The 23,901-nt window shown below is 40.6% G+C and overlaps 1 protein-coding gene across 2 annotated transcripts in view; it reads left to right on the plus strand.

The window, feature by feature from the left end:
• Window positions 1-266: 266 nt before the first annotated feature.
• LOC130163158 (proton myo-inositol cotransporter-like) overlaps window positions 267-23,901 on the plus strand; it is a 67,982-nt gene continuing 44,347 nt past the window's right edge. Inside the window, exons 1-4 of one of the 2 annotated variants that reach the window (XM_056367067.1) lie at window positions 267-574; window positions 684-1,260; window positions 13,032-13,191; window positions 14,766-14,974. In XM_056367067.1, the coding sequence (XP_056223042.1) occupies window positions 711-1,260; window positions 13,032-13,191; window positions 14,766-14,974 (919 nt within the window). In that variant the 5' untranslated portion in view covers window positions 267-574; window positions 684-710. Of the gene's footprint in view, window positions 1,261-13,031; window positions 13,192-14,765; window positions 14,975-23,901 lie in introns of both variants that reach the window. The other variant, XM_056367066.1, reaches the window with a different exon arrangement.

Below are 23,901 nucleotides of genomic sequence, written 5' to 3' on the forward strand. Positions count from 1 at the left end.
TATGTATTTATATTTTTGTAGCCAAAATGTAATTTCATAAATAGGTTATCTACATTAAGTATTCTATTACTTATGTTTTAAGAAAATTGATGAAATTTCGTCACTGTTTGCAAAAAGCTTACATGCATCATTATCATGAGCTCTCAGTAAACAGAAGACATGTACATCCTAATTACCCTATATTTCAATATTGATTTTTAGTGTTTTTACTGAGCTCATTAATCTATGTTTTTTTTTTTTTTTTTAAATATGCAGTTTCCAAATTGAATTGTAGCAGACTATATCTCTCATCACAAATAACCCACTCTCTCCAGCATCATGCTTCCAAAACAATACTTCTTTGCGTCATGCCGACGCTGGTAGTGACGAACTGGTCCACTACACTCCTCCTATCTTACCTTTCCTCCCCAGTCCTCTTCAACTCTCTCATCAGGACCACAGGGATGTGATACACTGACACACACAAGGCTGCAGAACAACTTTATTCAGCAGCCAGCGTTATATTTGGGAGTGGGGTTTGGACAACTAACTTGGCTGTAACTCCAGACTGAGGGGGGGTAAATTAGTTAAGTGGGTGAGTGTGTTTTGGTTTTCTTTTTTTTTTTTCTTTCTTTCTTTTTAAGCAGTAAATACAACTCAGCAGCCCTGTCCTGTGTTGTATTTCCCATATGTCGCGGAAGCAGGTCGACCATGACTACAACCTCCGGAGTATGAGCAACCTGATGGGCGAGCGGTGGAAGAAAGTGAACGACGGAGGAGAGCGGAGTCTCATCAAGGCTCCGTCCAGCGCCAGCATCAGCAGCCAGGGCGCCTCCGCCGGAGCTTCCGCTGCAGGTGCCCCAGCACCACCACCACCACCACCAGCAGCCTCCTCCTCCTCCACCACTGGGGACCTGGAGAGGGCTGCCCGCAAGCAGTTCCAGCAGGATGTCACGCCCGGCTTCGTCTATGTCCTGGCCGTCTTCTCCGCCCTGGGTGGCTTCCTGTTCGGCTACGACACCGGGGTGATCTCCGGGGCGATGCTCCTGCTGAAGAAGGAACTGGACCTGAGCGCCCTGTGGCAGGAGGTGCTCATATCAAGTACTGTGGCCGCGGCTGCCCTGTCTGCCCTGCTGGGCGGCTTCCTCAACGGGCTCTTCGGGCGCAGAGTGTGCATACTGTTGGCCAGCTTCTTCTTCACCGTCGGGGGGATCGTGCTGAGCACCGCCCCCAGCAAAGAGGTGCTGCTGACGGGGAGGCTCATCGTCGGAGTGGGGCTTGGTAAGACGTGTGTCGTCATAATTAAACTAATAGATGCTTGTTTGAGAATTTTCCCTTTAGTCTTTGCAATATATGAATCCTACAGGCGAGAGTTAAAGCCTGTTTATGTGAAAGCATGTAAAATATCACTGAAAACAGTTTTCAATTACATTATAAAAAAAGACTTCATTGCATGAAGAGTGTCACTGAGGTAAAAAACAAAGTTGCTCTCACTGGAAATCAGTGGAATTATCTCACACCACTGGCAGCACTAATGATAATGTGATACTTTATTGATCTTTGTTTTAACATTTGCCCTGCACTTGCTCTCCATCAGAAAGTTCAAAGGTCAGAATCAGCTTAAGTGCCATATGTCTAAAAGCCTGCTCTTTTCACAGTGGTTTGGTTTGCTGCTCTCTGTCCTCCCTCTGCCTCTTCCTGCCTCAGGCCTGATATTTGCAATTACTCAGAGCTTCTGATTACACAGCATGGTCCTGCCGCTTGCTCAAGCTGCATGCGTCTGACTGGCAGACAACTTGCTGTCTTCATTATTATCCTCATTATGATTATTATTAGATTTGTGTGGGTACCATTAAGTGATAAAAAGAAAAGTCAATCTGACTGACAAATAAGAGGCGGATGATATCCCAGCATGCCCAAAGGAAGCTGAGATAAACCTACAAAGCACACAGGAGGCTTTTAGTCTCAGTAAGGTCGCCTTCATTAGACACTGATGTCAGAGTTACATTTATCAGATTGGCCTCCCCATCCCTGCTTCCTTCCCCCCCCCACACACACCTTTGCACATTCCCTTTCTGCTCCTTCCTTCCCCCACATGAATATTTTTCGCTCTCTGCTTTCTCCCCTTTGAATTGTCCCTCCCTTTGCACGTTCCTCCCTCCGCCCTGTGCATGCTTTTACATGCAATGCCGCCTTTTGATCAGAATTCAATGCACCCCAAATTATTTATAGCAGCTGCTGTTACTCATGAGTCACATCCTCTGTGGAAAGGGCTGTTAAAACTGGCTTTGCAGGCTGAGAGCCACGTTGATGGCGCTCGTCCGCTTGCATGCTGCCGCCTCCTTTGAGAGAAGTAAGCGCTCTTCTCTGTGATACGTGGAGGACCGTTATCCCTCCTCAGTCAACCTCTGGGATAAGAAGGGAAGATTAATTCTCTGATAAACATCCCTGTCCGACGTGAAGAGCTCTGTGTTTACTTCCTCTACAAACTGAAGCCCTTTGGTATTAATATTTGAATCAAGGTTTGCGTACAAAGCCCTCTTAGTGTCATTTCTAATGCTTCTCAGGATAAACTGCTGTAATTGGGATTTTTATTGTGTGTGTATATAATCCTACCACACTATTGTGAGCATTGTTTATCTGGTATCAGGGGTGTGCAGATGATGAATATTTCTTGGTTTTTATCCCACAATGAAGGAAGGTGTGAGGGCGTTAGTGCTGGATAAACAGCTGGGGAAGGCTAAGAGATAAAGTTAAAGCAGAATACCACAAATACTTCTGTCTACATCTAATTAGGATTTGCCATAATGATTTTGCAATGCATATTGGATGCAGTGTGATTTCTTTCCTAATTAGGAGAGAGCCTGAATGTGATTTTTAGGAACTTTTTTTTTTTTTTTTTTTTTGCCCGTGGGGGTCAGCTGATTGACAGGAGGTGCTGATATGAAAACACTTAACTCAGATGCAGTGGAGAAAAAAAACAACTGCAACTTTGATGAAACTAAATTAAAACGTCGTGTTTCCTGTTATGGATTGCACCTCTTGGGTCATTCACAAGTCTGTGGAAGATACTTTTCTCCCTAGACATGAATGAAGCCCATCAGTCGTTGACAAAGCTTGTGAAGGGTGAAAAATTTAGCCCTAATATCTTCAGCTACACTGTGCGTGACACCCCATTGATAAAAGCTCATAAAACACATTAACTTTTCCTTTTATACTAAAACAGTTCTTAAGCAAAGGCTGGTTTTGCAGAGGCAACAATCCTGGCTGCTCTCTTCTCTCTTATTTCCCCTGTGATGTAGGCTCATTCTTCAAACTTCTTTTTTTCGGTACAATCAATGGCAGATTTTACAGAAACAAGTTTGACTCCTGGTGGAGAAAAGGGTTCAGTTCATGACAGCAAACTGCTGCTACTTTTTCTGATGAAAATAAATAGAATGTGTAATTTTGAGTAGTGAACATAAATTAGACAGATGCTTCTGAATCTGCCTTGAATCCTATCCGTCATTCGTCTTGCACTTTCCAGTCACTTGTTTGTTTGTTTTTTTGGCACACTTGCTTTTGTGCATAAAGCAGCAGAATGAAACCACACTTCACCTGTCATGGGCAGTACTACTGTGAAAGCTGTCTTCTGTGGCTCTGGAAAAGCTTCATATTGCAGATATTACTGTATCAGTGTACATGTCATCCAATATGTAGTTTTTGTTGGGTGTAAAGTGTCCCTCTCAGTGGGTATCATTTGCCACAGTTTATGGAAAAAACAAGAAATCTAAGGGATCAATTAAGAACGATTAAATACCAATTAGTAATGGCCTCAAATATCCAGTATCTGCCTGGCTATAGAAAACATGTTGTTGATGGAAACTTCAGTTGGAAAGCATTTACTGTTTTCCGTACTCCAAATACAAGGACTTCCTGCTTTTCTCTGTTTTATATATATAAATCGGATGTATTTGGGTTTTGTACTGCTGGTTTAAAAAAAAAAAAAAAAAAGATAAATCATAAAAAATAACAGACAGATTAATTGATAATGAAAATAATTGCTAGTTTCTGTCCCACATCACAGGTTGCTGTCCAATTCCCACTGTTCTGCTGCTCATTCAGTTGCTGTTTGCTTTGCAGAATATTTGCGTACCTGTTGCTGGCAGGTGATCAACAGCCAGTTTCAAGTTGTAATATAATGTGATATTAACATAAACAATCATGGCAACGAAGCCAGTTTTGTGCTGTCCGTGTTTGTGTGCGTTTACATTCACTATTTTTAAAAGAATTGAATGTAAAAGATAATAGGTGAAGAAATGATGTCACCTTTTGCCAAATGAACATGTGAAATGAGGATTGAAAATGCTGCCATCGTTTACACACACACAAGCTCTAATTGCTAATATGAGGAGGAAACTAATCACCCGGGTCATTTCAGCTGTTACATTATAAGTGGCTGTTTCATTATAAGTTCCCCCTCCCCCTTCTGCCATGGAAATCTGTTCCCATACAGTGATCTTCATTACCCAAGCATGCATGAGCCAGGCCCTGGTAGGTAATGAAACACATTCTGGCACCACAATTAGCCGCTGGAGACACTAATAAGGCAACATTTTTCAGTGCATGCAATTATTCCGGCCTGTCACCTGCACACTCACATTAACATGGCCGCCGGTTCTCAGGGTAGCCGATTGCTTTGCATTTCTGAGCTGAACTCACCAAAAAGGTCGTCAGAGCTGTTTGTCAGACCAGGAAAGGCCATACACCACCATGCCCTGCCTCCCTGTATTTCTACCCACAAGCTTCTGGTATGTCTGCTCCTGGCCAGTTATTGTTGAGCTGACCTTTGTCAGAGCGAAGGGACTGTTGTGTGATGTGAGCTGTTAGTCTGAGCAGACAGACGATATTGAACCAGACTGTCAGGATTGACGAGGATTTATTACTTGACTTGGCAATTGCATTCAAATGAAGAGGTTTTCTTGGTGCACGGGGTATTTGTGGAGAGATGTTTCAATCTTAAAGGAGACATTGACTCTTGTTAGCTACTCAGACTGAACATCATCATAACGTAATGACATTCCTCCATTCAAACATTCCAAATAAAGTTACTGAAAGTCTTTTGTTAGACGACAGACCCACACATTAAGGTTATAATCCCTAATGATTTAATCATGGTTGATTGGGAACCACTTACGGTTACCGTGGTAACATCAAGTGCAGTGAGTGCTACTACTGCTTCAGTGCAGCCAAACAAAAAAACTCATGTTGTTTCAAAAATAATTGCAAACGCAAAAGCCACCCCATGTTTTGCCATGTGATTGCTTTTAATGTGACGCAGCAGCAGTAGGAAACGTCCTGGTTGCATCTGCAAATCTGAAATGAACTGTGAGGCTGCTATCAATGAGATACAGTAAAATTGCATTGTACCACATGCTGCATCATTTTCCTGTGAATTCCTTATGCTTTGCTTGGCAATCTGAATCCATTGCGGGAATGGCGGAGTCCATCACTGCCAATAAAAACTACTATTGAGAGAGATAATTACAGAACGTAAAGACAGTAAATATAGTATAATACAGATGTTTGAAAGTAAATTTTATTAAGGGACCCTCAGAGAGGTTTTCAATCTTCTTTGCATTAATATTATTGAATTGTATAATGTGGAGGGAGTTTAGCTGTAGTCTTTTAGTTTGATTCTGTCATAATGATTGTTTTTACCTTTTTTAAAGATTTGTATTTGCGATATTTGTAAGTTTTGCAATTCCTACATAGCCAGCATTAGCATTAGCAGCTGTTTACTTACCAGTCTTGCCAAGAGCTTCAGCCGTTGTTGCGTTTACATGACAATTGGTTATAACACCCTCTGAACAATGCTACTTCTTCAGGGCAGACTGGACGCTACAGTGACTCTGTATCGGAAAGTGACGAGACAGTCCAACCGGGACGGGGGTTAGGGTTATGATTGCATTCAAATTACAGTGATAAGAGGTCGCTTTGTTGGAACTGAATAGAGGTGAACTGATAAAGAAATTTTTCTGTAGAGTTTAATAGTTTTTCTTGGACAGCTGTTATTTGCTTTACTGTTTACCTAAAATGCAAGTGGACAAGCCAACGTGGTCATCAAAAAATTTGCCTTTTGAATACTTTGACACTCAGCTTAAATGCTGTGATGGTGCTTCAAGAATATTCCTCTTAAAGCAACTGATTATGTGTGAGCTCTGTGTCTGGCGAAGGTTAGCATTAAAGGGTTAACAAGAGCCATATATTTTTGTCTTCAAAGAAATCTGCTCTGACGCCTGAAGCTTAGTCATAGTCCATTCCTTCAAACATAAACACTGTTATGCGCACAAACAAAAGCACACACAGTCACCCTCACAGTGTGTGTGTATAATCATGTTTTCTGGCTAAATTATCTAGCAGTTGCAAATGTTGAATTGTTTTGTCCTTGAAAATAAAGGGTCTGAATAAAAAATAGTGCTGTTGATTACACCAGGTTAACATTTAATTATTACCTGGAGGCTTGCTAATTAATTGGTTGGTTTATATAATTAAGTCGCAGTTCTTGCAGTAACTAGGTGGAGGAGATGTAGACTTAATGAAGAGTGTTTTTATGTGCATATTATTGTTGTAATGTTGAGGATATAAGTTGTTTTTGGCTTGACATTTGCACATTTTAGTAGTGTTTTTTTTTTTTTTTTTTCAAAATGATTTTACAAGCACAAATAGTCACAGAATTTTGTCTGACAAATCTCTGGCGTGAAGTTAAGTCATATTATGTGATATAATATGCCTTTAGACAAACAAATTTCTTTGCAAAATCCAACATGAAATTAGGCAAAGCTAGTGAATTTGATTTAAAAAGGGCGCAAGCTCTCCTGCTTTTACCACTGAATTTAATCATCACTCACACCACTTACTTATTTGAAAGTCAACAGCAGCTTTCTCTTTTCCTCAGTCCGCATTTTCAAGGATCCTCCATTAGTCTCTAATTAGCTTCCTCCATCACCACCAGCTACTAAGTACCAGAAAATGTCCTGTCTGTGTCTTTACTACATCACAGTGATGGAGGATCTAGTGAAGTATCTCCCTCGTACTCTGATCAAGCGAGTCAGTCCCGAGCTTCGTGCCTAGAGGCTGCCTTCACAAGACCAGACAGATCCTTTGTTTAAGTGTGCTGTGCTGCTTTGAGGCTGAGCCTGACCAGACGATGACTTTAGAGTCATCGTCTGGTCCCTGGTCCCTGGTGCTGAAAAGAGAGCTCATTAATGACAAAGGGAACACGGGGCGACTGTGTTTGTAAGGGATTCACATACAAGCAAGTGAAGAAATGTACGTAGCCTTTAGTTGAGGTAGTTCTGCTTGTTTTCAGCAGCTCCAGTGGAGAAATTCAGAGGAATATATACATCCTTGAGACGGCTTCAGTTGTATCAAATAATACCACATGAAGAGACATGCCCTCGATGCAATAGTAGTGATATTGGACAAGAGCAACTCACATTGAATCTAGTTTGCTTTTGTGAGCTCTCACTATCTATTAGCTCTATCTAATCTAATCTATACATCTGTACTATGCTATCTATAGATATGTGCCAATGATCAAAATTAGACAACAACAACCAAAAACATTAATTTACATAAACTTAAAGGAAAATTCTTAACTTCACACTTGGCACATCTCTTGTAGAGATAAGGGAAATGTAACTCTGGCAATGTGTATGCGGGCAAGAAGTGTAAGCCTCTTAAAGCTTTCCAAGTAAGCTTTGGAATAAACTATTTTACATAAATCATTTGATTACATAAATCAAAAAATTTCCCTTTGAGTTCCACAAAAACTAGCTATCATAGCTCATGGATCATGCTAACTTTGCACTGGCTGCCTCTGTTGTAAAGATTTGGGAAACGCGACTCTGGCTAAACAACATCAGGGCTAAATAAATCAAGTTTTACTTTAATCAGTTGTAACATTTGTTTCTGAGTCTGTCCAAAAGTAAACACAGAAAGTAGGGGTGACCTGACGATCTTATATAGTGGATGACATTACTTTGACATATGATATACTTTTCAGATGAATCGTACAGATGGCATCATTAAAAGGTGCTACGTTTCTGTTGCTGCTAACCGACAGTCTTTATCCTACTCTGTAGTCTCTGCGACATGTGTGTAGCACTACTACATGTACCAGTTCTCCACCTGAGCAGCATCAGCATCACCGGCTGCAGTCCAAGACGATGGAGTTACAGTCCATCCATGGGACGAGAGACCTGACAGCAGGCAGAGAAGCACAAGGCAGGATGAGCCAGGGCTAGCTGGTTAGCAGTGACTGAACCTTCAAATTAAAATACTTACATATAACACCACAATAGATAAACAAACAAATAAATAAACAAATAATGCATTGTGGGTGAAATATAGCAGCGAGTGGACAAACACCCAAAAGAAACGTCAAAGTGGTAAGCTATGTATCATAACCTCTAGTCAGGACTTTCAAAATAAAATCGGAGCTGTTTATGACATTTTTGAGTTGGGCCTTTTGAGTTGAAGTGAGATGCTTTGTGTCCAAGTAACCGTATGCACAAGTTGTCACGTGATCACTAAATTTGCGGGGAGACTTGTGATTCAGATCATGGACTGTGATTCTACCTAAAAAGATTTAAAAAGCTAATGCAACATAAAATGACTACATTGCTGGACTCTAGAGACTATAGGCAAAAAAACTGTACAGTATTTGACCTTTTTACTGGCCTGTAACATATTTGCCATAATGGCCATATTTGTTCTGTCACCACCTGCAGCAAGATGTGAAATGGAAATGATCCATCACTCAGTAGGTGCATCAACTCAACATCAGCTGTAGTATCTCACTAACAGGCGTCTGTAGCAGCAGGCATGGCTCGCATGGAGACAAGCTGGTGATGCATATGGCTAAAATAGATAAAATAAGAGGAACAAGGAGAGAAAACTATCAGAGAAAAGGGGGGAGGAGGAGGTCTGAGGTGAATACAGATGGAGACGTTTACAGCTGATAGAGATCTCGAGGACTTGTTTGTGTTGGGCACGCTGAAATCTGTGCATATGTCTTTGTGTGTGTGCATCTCCATAATACCACATAAGTATACAAGCAAACACACAGGCACAATTCAGCTGTCAGATAAATAAGAGTGGAAACAGATTTTGTAGCTTTTGGTGTTTGCTGTCTCTGCTGATAGATGACTGAATGAAATGTGCTGCTGCTGTGTCTATAGGTTTAATCGTTAGTCAAACTAATGTAATATAGGCCTAGCTCTTTGAAAATGCTGAATGGACGTGCATTTTGTGAAAATAGCACATTGTTTATTTCATATTACTTATCTGAATAATTAATTAAGTTAAACTTCCATAATGTATGGTATTTAATTTCCTGAAGGAAACCAGATCATGTCATTGTTGAATAACTGATTATGGTGTTGGAGGTAATATTCTTAGGGCTGAAACTATCAGTAAATTAGTTAGATTTGTTGAGTGACAAATCTAATATAATCTTGATAATTTGTTTATTAATTGTTTACATTACGTTTTGAAGCAAAAAAATGTATTATTTATTCCAGCAATGTAAATATTTTCAGCTTTTCTTAGTCTTATAATAACTGTAAATTGAATATCTTTTGGTTTTGTACTGTTGGTCAGCAACTTGGAAGTTTTAATGCATATTTTTTCACAATTTCCTGACATTTTATAGTCCAAACAATGAATCAGTTAATACAAAAAATGATTTTCAGATTAACCTCTAATCAAAGAAATTATTAGCTGCAGCCCTAAATATGTTTCAATGCACTTGTTGGGAATATCACCCACAAGCAGTAATTATAAAAGAATTTTGTCTGTGATCGGATGGTTTTTAACAAACTGCACCTTGGGAGTCGTAGTTTACTTCATTCCTAATGTTTATAATGTACTGGTTGGAGCCTTGTTTATCAAAGAAAGGAAAATATATATTCTACTTTAGGATTCTTTGAGTTTCGTGTTCATTTAAGACTCGGAGGGTTTCCCCCTGCCAGTTACCAAACACTAAAAATGAACATGACTTTTACTTCCAAAACCCTGGACACCTGAAGTAACATAGCTGTCAGTATGCTTCTTACTTTTATAACTTAGAGATCAGTTCAATTCAGTGCACCTTTTTTTGAAGAAGGTTACACATTACAAATTGCTGTGGCATGTTTTGGAAATGGGTTGAGTAAAATTACTACTCTGCATGTTTTCCACAGCATTCAATCAAAAATTGTATGTGATGCCTTGTTGCTTTAAACTGGCGCAGATCAAATAGTTAGTGTCCATATGACAGGTATTAGGGGATATGTGTGACTCTACAGTAGCCCTGCTCAGTCCTGCTTAGGGGTGAAAAACAAATATGAATCTGCAGGTATTTGTCTAGTAGCAGTAAAGGGGGCTGCTAATGTTTCAGTAGTACAGGCTGCAGCTAAATGCTAAAGCCAGAGTGAAAATCTCCTAAGATGCATTTCTTCTACACACTGGCCACTAAATGTCGTTTCCTGCGATGTCAGATTATACTCAGAAACTTATGGGCAGTGTTGTGCCAGTTTAGAACCGTTTCAAATTTCAGTTCATACAGATGAAAATGAGCTAGTTCATGTTCATTTGTTCCATTTTTTAAAAATAAATAAAGGCCGATATTCCTTTTCAATAGAACTTCCTTCTACCCATCCGTCACCAGCCCCAAATCACTGCCACTCCCAAACTAAATGAATTATCGTACACCACTGACACAGCTACACCGATGCTACATGTCATGATGCCACTTGTTGGGCAAAACAAATACACCGCATCTATGACTGAAACCTGTTATTTTAAAAGTCCTAGCTCTGCTGTACCCTCTGCCATAGTGGTTATGGGTTTCTTGTCTCTCCTTCAGCAGCATCTCTCAAAAGCTTATGAATAGATTTCCATCAAACTGCCCTGAGCAGACAGGCTTCATGCCAAAGAGCAGTTGATTAGATTTCGGCGCTGATCCGGATCTTGGATTTCCTCTATCAGATGATGATGCTTTTTTAGCCTTAACTAAGATAAAGACTGGACTCTAAATCTTCAGGGTATGTTTGCATGGTCAATAAATCAATTTGGGAGAAAGAAAAATGTTTCTCTCCCCTTCGGTGGAACAGCAGGTTGGAGAACTGGTCTGGGTCTGTGAGTGCCTCTCTGATCATTCAGCACTGAAGGCTGGACGAGGCAGATACGTGACCACAGGGCTCTGAACCACTCCAGCCTTAGTACTGTGTGGTAAAAGAGTGTGTCCTTTTTAGATAATGTTGATGTTGTAATGTTCCGATGTTATGTACTTCTAAATGAGCTGCTTTGTAACGGTGCTGTGTTCTGTAGGTGATGGTGAGTTCCGCTCCCAGACCTCTCCACCCTCTCCTCTGTGGAGGTCTGGTGAAAAAAGGGCGAATAAAGACAGAAATCCTTCTCTTTCTCGGTTATCGATTTGTCTTCCCAGAGCTGCCACAGTGTGGTGCCCGCTCGGAGACGGCGCGGCTGGTTTCCCAGCAAGTGGTTTCCATAGCAACAGGTAGCGACGTAGTCATGGTGGCCGTTGAGGGCAGGGTGGTGGCAGTAGGGAGGGGAGGAGAGGAGAAGGGAGTTGGGGGGTGGGGGGTTGGGGGGGGGGGTGTAGAGAAAGCAGAGGTGGACTATTAATAGAGCTTATCAGGAGCCAGCTGCAGAAAGCTGCGGCCTCATGGTACCTCATCAGATTCATCCTGGGCAAACACACACTGTTTGCTTTGTGTGTATACAAGTGTGTGTGTGACTGTATGTGTGTGATGTTGTGACTGCGTACACAGTGTGTGTGTGTGTGTGTGTGTGTGTGTGTGTGTGTGTGTGTGTGTGTGTGTGTGTGTGTGTGTCTGATTGAATGGTCGCCAGATCAGAGTAGTGCACAACCCATGACTGAGATGGACTATAGTATTTCTCTGTGTGTGTTTGGTTTACTTTACATGCACATGACGTCATTATGGCTGTTGTTCATGTCAGGGTCATAGGTCAAAGTAATTTTAAACAATTAACTTTGTTACAGACAATAGAGATAATTATAATAATTATAATCAGTAATAATGATGTACACCCTGCTCATTTTGTAAAAAAACTTTGGTTTTGTGATTTAAAATTTAAAACTGATATATTCTCAAATCATTGTCTAACAAATGTATCAATCTTTGGCCAAAGTGATAACACGGATAAGATCAGTATCACAGTGATAATGTATATTTTCACAGTGGTTTTTATGGCATCAAATGAAAAGCAAAAAGTATACTTGTCTACAACAACTATGAAATTGCCATATTAATACATATAAGCTGAATTTGTGACCGTTTGTGGGATAAAGTGAGTAACAGCAATATTATAGTAATACTAGTAACGTTAGTAATTATGTTATAATTTAATTAGGGTTGAAGCAGTATTCATAGATTTTTTTATAACCACCTGGGGGGCAGCAGAAAAAGTTGTAAACAGCACAGTGACATAGTATTACCTTGTAAAGGTGTATGGTAAACATGCTTACAAACGGTTGCTTATTTGTGCATCCAGCAAACAGGTAGTAATATTACTTATTTTGAGCCGTGTTTCTGGCCATCTGACGAATAGGAGTCCAATATTAATTTTAGATCTCCTAACTCCGCCTATCTGCTGTTTGGTGCTGGGCATACAGTGGGTTTATCAAGGCTGTTTAGCTGAAAGCTGCGGGTAGCTGCAGCTCAGAACAATGCTGATGTGGGAGTGTTTACACTGAGCCAGAACAATGAGCTGAAAGATGCTAAAATGCCTTGTAGAGCAAAGAGGAACAGCAACGTTAGAAATAATTCTCTGTCTCTCTTGTTAAGATTGTAACATAAGGCTATAACGGCTTTGGCCATGGATCATATTTTGCACATCGCATACAGGTCATACAAAATGATGCAAATCCTTTCAGCCAGTCCTCAGTATATTCAGAAACATACATTTGAGAAAAATGCGTAACAGTACCTCTTGTTAACTGTTCTGATCATTGCCTCTTCCTCTCCCTCCTCGCTGTGCAGGTATCGCCTCCATGACAGTGCCCGTGTACATCGCCGAGGCCTCCCCGCCGCACCTCAGGGGTCAGCTGGTGACCATCAACACCCTCTTCATCACCGGGGGACAGTTCATCGCAAGCCTCATCGATGGCGCCTTCAGCTACCTGCAGCGCGACGGGTGGAGGTCAGACACACATTTCGCACATATGCACACAGACCAAAAGAAAAAAAAAAAAGGGACAAAATCTGAAAGCACCTTCAACACTGCATTTTATATATTCGGGTACTTGTGTTACTCTTACATGGGTATTTTCTTTAGGTACTTTTCAGAGGCTGAAAGGAATCCCGTCTCTCTTTATGATGGTCGTATGGTTAGATAAGATATTAGCGTCTTTTCTTTGGGTTCTTATCATATCAAATGCCAGAAAAAGTCATTCTGGCTCAGACTCTCACTTCAAATGTCAACACATGCGTGGGTCATCACCTAACATTTGCTGAGAGCAGCCGTACTGTACATTTGAAAGATACAGTATGCTGTTCACTCTGTTGTCATCCGTCCGTTACCTTCTCGGCTCTCTCCTGCTTCTGTTTGCGTCCTTTCCTGCCGTCACATGCAGATGTAAAGCCTCCGGGGGGTGGGGGGGGGGGGGGGTTGGGGGGGTGGCGGCTGTGAGATGCTGTGGATAAGAATCGTCCTTTTCGGAAGGATTTGCTTCAACTGTGGTTCTGACAGAGACAGTGGAAGTCGTTCAGACGGCCCTAGACTGGTGTGATTCATACATGATAATGGCTTTTTGGAGACACTTATTGAGCTCAGAGTATGAGCTACTGACGTTCTTTACCTGTGCAACGTGAGTATGTCCTTAAATGTTAGGTGAATGTCAAAAAAATATATTTTTTCCCGATCTCTGGATTATTGTAATGTATAAAAAACATTGGAGTTTGTATAAAGCAACAGCCCGCTCTTTTTCTCACTTCTCCTCTTGTAGAGATAAAGCTCTCTGTTAATTTACTTTTATTACAGTCTTCTCCTCCCTCGTTCACCTCTCTGATACCCTCTCATTCTTTGCCTCCTACCACATAAATTTTTAGACTTTCTGAGTGTCCCTTTTACAGAATGAGCTGAACCCTGATCGTGTGCATGAGTGCATACAGAGAGAAGCAATTTTCCTCTCAACATAATAGTCCTGTGTATCAGTGGTTTTGTTTGGGTAAAGATATAGTTTCGGTTTGCTGTCAGAAATGCAAAAGTTAAACATGAGGTCAATGAGTATGTTTTATAATATACACTAATGGTTAAATTTTCTCTTTAGCTGTATGGATCAGTCATCAAAGTGAATGTTTATACTCGTCTGCACGTAAATCCAATTACGATACTTACAATACTTCATCTGTTATGTTCAGGGTTGAAATTAAATGCTAAATGTAAATGCTTAAGGTTATTTTAAGCAGAATAAGCTAAGTGACGCCTTGACATTCTCCCCAGTCTTGCATTTTAATGAACTAAACCACCTGATGCCACCTGATGAAACCGCCTTTACATGAAACGTGCTGGTAAATAGCTCAACATAAATGGAAGACATGGGACGACCTCTGTGGATCCTATTACTGCAACAAATTCAAGATTTGCACGGCATACCCCAGACTACAATATTTATAATTAGCCAAAAGATAAAAATTTAAAAATCCTCAGAACACCTGGTTATGTAGTTTTCTATGATCATAACATTTTGATTCCTGCGTTCTCTACCTCTTCAGGTACATGTTGGGCCTGTCAGTGCTCCCCGCTGTGCTCCAGTTCATGGGATTCCTGTTCCTGCCGGAGAGCCCTCGCTGGTTAATCCAGCGCGGGCTGACCCAGAAGGCCCGCCGCGTGCTCAGTCAGATCCGAGGCAACCAGAACATCGACGAGGAGTACGACAGCATCAAGAACAGCATTGAGGAGGAGGAGAAGGACAGCGGAGGAGGTGAGCGGAGTTGTTCAGTGAGGCAAGAGAGGCAAAAAAAAGCTTTTTGTAAGAATCTTTAACATGTATTTTATTCATATTTTTGTAACGCCCATGTTAAAACAGGACCTGCACAGCTGCCCGTGCAGGTGGTCGTTTGCTTCAATGGGACATTAGTTTAGTGATTTGCGACTGGTGTTAACAGCAAGTGCAGTTTAATAATTCAGCAAACTTGAACAGTTTCCTCAGATCTTAGATCCTACTCAACAAGGACGATGTCTAACTTCTAACTAAAGGTCAACGCTAACTTCGATCCAGTGTGGGATTGTTGGACTCTGCCACTAACAAATTAAAAGCATTATACAGAGAAGTAATTACTGACTGTAAATACATCGTATGGCTCCTGTTGAAGAAATGCAGATGATAAACAGAATCAGATTTCATGTAAACTTTACTCTTCTACACTCTTCCTACCTGTGCGCATATATATGAAAGTACATACAAAGCACACAGTAAAATTAAAACCATTTGACATCAGCAGACTTAGAATATTTGATAGTGAGTTCCTGCACTGTGCAAAACCCACAAACAAAGTGAAACCAGTGTAAAATCCTGTAGCACTTTGTTTCTGCAACAGTCAGGTAGCTTTAGCTCAGCCCTGGTGTGGTTGAAGAACAAATTACTATCAATAAATAAAATCTGAAGTATTGTTACAAGTGTTTGGTGGTTTGATGTAAATGATATAAAGCTAAATTAAAACTGCATCATCACCTTCTAGAAGAGTAAAAAAAAGCATCGGTGAGGTAAGTGCTACAGGTTAGAGGTCATTCATTGTGCTGGCTTTCTGAAGGACTGGAATAATAGATGGCTTCCTCAACGGCTAAGGATGTGGGCGTCGAGGGATGAGTGGAAATATGTTTATAAAGAACTGGCTAATTCCTGGGCTCATATTATTAACACCTCACAGCTGACAAAGACACGACCCTGGGCCCTGAAGGCAGCAGCCTCCTTTTCAGTCACTCTGATTTCCTCAGTGAGGCTGATTAGACAGTCCCTGCTCTCCTCCTGCTGTGTGATGGAAGTCTGAAGCAGTAACAGTAAGTCTCTCAGTTGCTCTGTACCCAATCCCCTTGTCTCCTGTGGTGATGGTGGTGACCTGTCAGTCAAACAGTGTGAGCTGTACTTTGGCTACTGCAGTTTGAGTTTCTGTGGGTGGGGTTATTTCTATCCATCTGTTTTTAAAGATAACTCATAAAATCACCTGCCACTGCTCCTCCTTCCTCACACAACATCCGGTGTTACGAGCAACATATTATAGTCTTCACTTCACTGGACCTTTTGTGTCAGCCATACCATGAAATATCAGAGATTGCTACTTTGAGCTGAAGAATTTTCAGTTTTGAGATCCACAATGACGTTTCTGTGGTCAGCATTACATCAGTTCAGCTTTCGACAAGGTGGATCAGCTCTGTAACTGGACAGAAAAGACGAGGAGGTCACTGTGACAGAGCAAACAGAAATTTTCTTCTTCATGGTCGTTTAGTGTGTGAGCTGACCTTTTCTCAGACCACACGGATGCTGCTGTTTGATATGAGGCTTTGCCAGTGTAAGCAGATGTATTGAAGGAGGTTGTCAGAATAAAGCTGATGGAGTTTATTTGCTAATATTGCTGTTTCATTATCACCACTTGTGACAGACATGAGATTTTCTGTATTCAGTGGCTGTTCAGTGCTTGTGTGTGTGTGTGTGTGTGTGTGTGTGTGTGTGTGTGTGTGTGTGTGTGTGTGTGTGTGTGTGTGTGTGTGTGTGTGTGTGTGTGTGTGTGTGTGTGTGTGTGTGTGTGTGTGTGTGTGTGTGTGTGTGTGTGTGTGTGTGTGTGTGTGTGTGTGTGGCGCTCTTTTCTGAAACGCTATAAATCTTTACCCAACCTCTAATCTCTTTTCAATCCTTGTTCAAACCAGTCTAAGAAAGCATTCTCTTTCTCTCTCTCTCTCTCTCTCTCTCTCTCTCTCTCTCTCTCTCACGCTAGTATTTATATTTTATCATAATCTTTATCTTCCGTTTATGCGCGTGTGTGTGTGCATGCGTGCGCGAGATGGAGCAAGTGAAGTGAAGAAGTGAAGCACAATTAAACCCACAAAAGAGAGACATTATGCACATTCACACACAGAGAGCATATGGTGTCATAATCACTGCAGTGATGTGAATTTAAATTCAATCCCGAAAGCTGTCTTTGTCTTTGATTCACTCCTTGCAGAGGCTCAGTTTCTTTCTGGAACCCCGCGATCAAAACTGTCATATTTTATTTTTATTTTATTTATGTCGTATATGTAAATGTGCCAGTGTTACCCAAAAGACTAATTTTCAACTGCTGTCCCTTAGCCAGATGTTAAATTAGCCAATGAAATAACAATAAAGCAAACAACATGTAACAGGAGGAGGCAGGCAAAGCACCAAACACAGAGGATAAAAAACTGACATGTAGCGGGAAATATTTGTCGGGTCATGTCTTTGCTTTTCTAAAATCATAAAAAAAACAAAAACAGAGAACAAGAACAAAAGTGTAAAGAATTGAATTATATGATTTAAATGATTGTGCAAACTTTAGCATGTATGGCTAACTAACTTACTACCTATAGTAGCAACCTAACCCTGCATTACTTCCAAGGCCAAGCAGCATTTCATTAACTGCATTTTGTGGGGTTACAGGTTACATTAAAGTGACAGTAGACTAACTTTTTTTGTTTTGATTTATCATCCTGAAGTAAAAGTTGATTACACAATGTAATGGCTATAGAATAATGACACCATCTGCATTCAGATTGGATCCCTATTGTGGCACTTCCTCTATGCAATTCTGTCTGCCACCGGCTACGAAATCTCTTGGGGAAAATGAAGGCTTGATTTGTGACTGCGCAACCCGTGGTGATTGGTGGAAGAATCGGAGTAACTGCGGAAAACTCTACCACCAAAAGAAAAAAAGCTCCATTGCTGGAGGAGGCAAAGAAGAAGGAGGACAGAAAGTGACAGAAACCGAAGTAAACAAGAGTGTACTTTCCACATTCACTTGATGTAGAGAGCCATGGTCTGACTGGGACATAAATTCAGGCCTGGACTTATCTGTTGGAAGTGACTTAATGGATTTGTTTTCTGTCCACCGGCACACCGATGTGGCGGCAGCTGGCCAGGCTTTGTCCCGGTATTCCCTATGGCCAGTCTAATTATGGAGAGAGATCCAGGACTTGGGAGGGTTCAAATCAAGCATTCAGTTGGCCTTATTTCTACTAGATCAGTAATAAAATGTCTACTACTTATTAATTATTATTATTATTGTTATTATTATTGTTATTGTCAAATCCTTTACTTAAACAGGTAGTCTCATTGAGCACAATCAAAAACAACTACATGTTCAAATATACTGGAGGTATAAAAGCCAATAATATGGAATATAGTTCCCTGAATCACAGTATTCCAATTTCTCAATAGTACATTTGTTGTTTAATTGGCCATTACTTCTGTGCCTGAAAATCAAAGTGATAGTGTTTTTTTGTTTTATAGCTTTCTCTGCAGAGGTTTTTGTTTGTTTCAGCCTGACTTCAATGAGGAGACTCTTGTGAGTAATGGAGGGAAAAAGAGAGGATATACGAGGGTAATTAACAGTCAAGAGAGGACGAGTGGGCAAAAGACTGAAAGAATAGTAAAAGAAGGATGGATGAGGAGAGGAGAGGAGAGGAAACTGGATTCATCCTGCAGCTAATCAACCTTGACAACAGATGACACCATAACTCTGGAAGGTGTTGTATCCATAGATCCCACGGGTCGTTGTGGTCTGCAGTGAAGAGGAGCCTTTATCATGCATCACACTCACATAATCACACACTGATGTATAAAAACACACACTCCACATGAGCAGTGGAGTCTCCCTCTTGTGGGGCTTCTTGTGAGTCCAGCAGATTCATTTTCATTTCGGTGTCTCTCCCCTGCAGTCATCATCGGTGACTGTGTACCAGCAGAGACATAAGAGGCCGGCCTCCTGCTGCCTGCTTGTAATCTTGTGGCCAGTTGACACTTTGGTTTAATGTGAAATGTGAGTAATGGGCCCAGTGTCCAGACTTGGGAGTTGTTGTTGTTTCACTTGAGTTTGTTTCACATTTTGGTTTCTCACTAATTCCAATTAGCATGGCAGGAAATTTCCTGAGGAGACATTATTCTGTACAGAGCACATGTTTGAGTTGGTTTTGTTTGCAATGATGATGATGGAGCTTCAGGAATGAATTAGCAACATGCCCGGGGCACATTTATTGGGAAACTTACCAAATGAGTTGTGTAATGACAGCTGCTTGTTACTGAACTCTGAACACTGAACACTGAAAGAAGGTCCTGACAAGTTACCAACTAATGGAAAGTACATACCAAAAAACAGGCAAAATAAACATGACAGCAAATTAGGAGACTCGCATATGATATTTCAAAATAAATCTATTTATTATATAAAAAAATAATATAGAAATATATATAATATTTAAACTATTGTAAATAACATTTAAAGGCAAAATAGTTTGGTGTACAGGAGCAGAGAACAAAGATTTATATTTTATGAAGAAGCATCTTGTTCACATTAAACCAGCTCTGTATAGTATAAAAATCATGAGTCAAATACTTAATTTGATTAGTTCAGGAGCAAGTCAGAGATTTTGTTTTAAATCTCTGTTCAACTTTTATTTTGAAGGCATAAATGCGATCATAGCCTCCTGCACCTTGGGTGAGAATCAGGTGACACATCACTTCAAGTTGATTGCAGTATGAACACATACAGCTGCAACATTGTCATCCAACTGTCAGCTGTTTCTTGGCCCTCAACAAGACCACCAACGTCACTGTATTCATGGCCAGCTTCTTTCACCCTGAGATGCTTTTATTTTGTCAGATCACTTTGCAAAACTCTTCTAGTCTGAGATTAGAATAAGGAGGTTTCTTAAACTTTTAACCTGTCTAACTTTGCGAGGAAATAGACAGAAAGGGCAGACAGGACATGACACAAGGTTGTTTGACCTTTTTAATTTAGATCCACCTCTCGACAGAGCTAAAATCCAATGCTGCTTGTGTCTTCTCCCATTTCCTCTCCTGAATTCACTGCAGTTCTTTTCTTTTTGCTTTTTCAAACACTAATGTTTGTCCAGATCCATCGTCGCACGGTTTGGTCAAAAAAACATGAACACAAAAAAAAAAAAACCAGCCTATGTTTGGTGTTTTCTTTTGTGAGGCCTCAAGGTCTCACGACTAAATCCAAATTGAGTCTTTTACTGTGTGGCCGCCATGTGTGCCACATCATTTCATGGCTGCACCGCTAGTACGTTTGCAATTAACATGCTCTTTTTTAGGGCCAATGTACGACCTGAAGACCAGCTGTCGCCTAGCAACCAGACAGACAGGGTGACAGGCAGATGGAGAGGACAGAGAGATTGGTAGACAGACAGATGCTGTGAGAATTATCTTAAAAAAAAACTCATGGGTTAAAAACTGGTTACTGAGTCGCTTGATTGGCTCACTCATTGTCAGATTACATCAAACACACGCCTGATTGATCGGGGAGCAAGGTTTTTGTAGATAAGGAGACTAAGATCAGAGCACTGGAGTAGCAGTGCTTTTCTTTAATTTCCTTGATGAAAGCATGAAAGTTTGAGGTGAGTGTGAGGTGACATTGGTTCTAATTGATGCTCAGATTTCTTTTTTATTCGCTAAAGAACGGCCCCGTTTCCCAATAGCAATTCCTAAGAGGGAGATTATGTGCACGCTGTTAAGTGTTTGTTGACGTCAGCTTATCATGGTGCTGAAGAGACAGTTGAAAACACTTCAGTGTAATGTGGTGAATTTAACCTACCATGTTTGCGCTACTATATTGTTTATTAAGCATACCTAAATCACAAAGCATAAGTGTGGTAAATGACACATGAAACAGGGGTGGACGATTTGGCCAGAAGATCATATGACAATCTTTTTGCGTAGAATTGCAATCCGTAATGTCTGGATATGAGTGTCCCTCCCAGATTTACTGTGGTTAAACTTATATGATCGCATGATTAGCTGGGGCATATGGTTGCCTGGACACAAACCCTTTCACTTCAACTCAAGGCTAAAGGCCCAACTCACAAATCCCTGCATCCTCTTTCCGTCCTGATTTTATTCTGAAAGTCCTGACTGGAAGTCGTGATTCGTATCTTCCCGCCACTGTGACACGTCTTCCAGATGTTTGTCTGCTCTCTGCTATACTCTGCCCACAATGCTGTCTTCTGTTTACCAATTGTCTCACAACCAATCACACTTCTTGCCTAGTTCACATGGAGTATTTTTATGTTATGTCCCAGCTAGTGTGTCAGCGGTTAGCTTGCCAGTGATAGTAGTTCACCTACTAGCCTGGTGAGTAGTCACTGCATTACCAAGAAGACACATTGGTTCATTTTTCTCTGCCACTTTCTGCTGTAAGGATGCTTTTGGGCAACGGGCTCTGGATACTTGGTATCAGGCCCAAATAATTCTGTGTCCAACACAGTGAACAGAAAAGCTCGATTTTTTTTAATTCTTTTTATGTGCCGTGTAAAGCAGCTTGTGTTTAACACTTCTCAAATAAACATTAAAGGTTGTTATGTAATGTGAAGGCCGGGATAGCATGGGTAACAGAGTTTAACGAATAGCAGGCCCTCCATCAACGTGTCTCTTGCCCTATAGAGTTCTTATTTGAGTTCGGCTGTTACACTATGGTCAAGGTTTCTCTCAGAAACCTGGTTCACTCCACAAACCCCATAATTAACCTTTTCCTCTGAGAGATCTGCTCCTTTGGTTTGAAGTCCTTCTCTGTGATTGGCCCTTGGCCCTTCTAACTTGTGCTCAGCGGCTCGACTCAAGACTCTGGCAAAGATGTAGATGTTTGGATGTAGCCTTAGCGTGTGTGTGTGTTCTCACCTGGAAAAACAAAGGCGCACCATGCCCCTTCTGTGACATGTCGGTTACCATGGAAACAACACTTCTCACTTCCCCTCTTCCTCTCACCTCCGATGTAACAGTGATTATAGTGTGTATTACCCTCCCATCCTCCCTCTCACACACACACACACACACACTTAACACATCATGAATGTCCAAGGGTGCAAAAGGCCTAGTGGTCAGAAAGATGATAATCATGGAGGGATTATTATAGAATTAACAGCAGCACACATATCACATGGTTACCATCACCCTCTGCCAAAGTCTAGTCAGCATTATTATTATTTAAGACACGTCTTATATGCAATACAAGTTTCACATTTGCACAATAGAAACAAAAATCTACTCAGCAGGAATGAGTATGACCTTATAATCCTAATCAAAATCAGCTGTACTGTTGTTGATAAAAGCAAACCTTTCTTATTTTTCTTGAAATTGCTTAGCATTAATTATTGAATCCAAGACAACTCAGTCAGTTTGTATAGTAAATATAAATATGTAATATAAGGATATTGCAGCTAAAATTAATTTATTAATTTATTAATTTAAATGTGTGGGTTTTAATTTTAGGCAAGGGAAGGCAAGTTTATCTATACAGCACCATTTAAAAATTTTTACAGAGACATAGAAATACTTTTAGAATGAGAAATTAAAATTGCATTTAAAACACCATGTTCCAACAGATGAGGAGCATAAAAACTAAGAGCTTCACCTTGCTTGGTTTTTTATTCTGGGAAAACACTGAGTAAACCTGTCCCAGATGACCTGAGGGGTCCTGATGCTTCATAATGTACAAGTAAATCAGAGCTGTATTTAGGCCAGAGACCATTTAGAGCTTTATAGACAAATAATAGGATTTTAAATTCTACCCTTTGACACACAGAAAGCCAGTGCAGTGATTTAAGGAGCGGTGTAACGGCTCCATTTTCTTGGTGTTTGTGAGGGCTCTGGCAGCACATTTCTGGATGAGCTGTAGACCTGTGAAGACACCAGTAATCTACAGTAATCTAGCCTGCTGAAAATAAACACATGAACAAGTTTCACTGTATCTTGTTTAGACAGAAATCCTTTAATCCTTGCTATATCCAGGTGGTAGATTTTGTTTTTGTTATTTTGATTTTGTCTTGATGTGTCGAATGTGTGATGTGTTGAAATTTATGTCAGTTGCATGTCAGAAACAACTCCACTCATTGATTTGATCATGCACTTATTGTGTGCAGTCATGTTGTGACAGTGTTATGTAGACTTGTGTCATCTGAATAATTATGGAGAACAAAAGAGGCTCGAGGAGGAACCCTTGACGAACTCCACGTGATTTTTGTTTGCTCAGATTCATAATCACCAGTTGACACAAAGTAGTCCCTACCTTGTAATCATGACTTAAATCAATGTAGTACAGTTCAGGAGGCACTGATGCTGAGTGGTTTGTTTCTTAGAGGTATTGTTATAGATGTGAAGTCTTTTGATAGATGTTGTAATAAACCTGGAGTTTGGTTTTTCACCACCTGCATTCTGCCTGTATACTCTCTTTTTTGAGCCTTTACCACTGTGCACAATTCCTCCATTGTGCTTACTTCTTACCAGAGACAACTTTGATCTTCATGGGGACAATGGCATCAGTAACAACCTACAGCCTGCTGTTGTAGACATTATTCAATATTGTTTTCATTTAAAGTTTCAGTTAGAAAAATAAAATCAAGGTTTTTCTTAATAATAAAATCATTAATTAATAGTGGCAGGCCTGATATTTAATATAGCTAAGTTTAGTTTAGTGAAGGCATTGTCTGACATAGTCTGTGGCTGACGCACAACTGGAGTCAGATTAGATAAAGTAGCTGTGCACTTTGAGTACACTTTGTTAATCCTGCTACCCTGTGCTTGACCATGCCTCCAGCTGCTCAAGATAACCGGTATGTTCAAGGAAGCGGCATGAGGTCTGTCTCATCTCTGGTAAACGCCCGAGTCGT

This window comes from Seriola aureovittata, chromosome 22, assembly GCF_021018895.1.
Source record: "Seriola aureovittata isolate HTS-2021-v1 ecotype China chromosome 22, ASM2101889v1, whole genome shotgun sequence".
NCBI lineage: Eukaryota > Metazoa > Chordata > Actinopteri > Carangiformes > Carangidae > Seriola > Seriola aureovittata.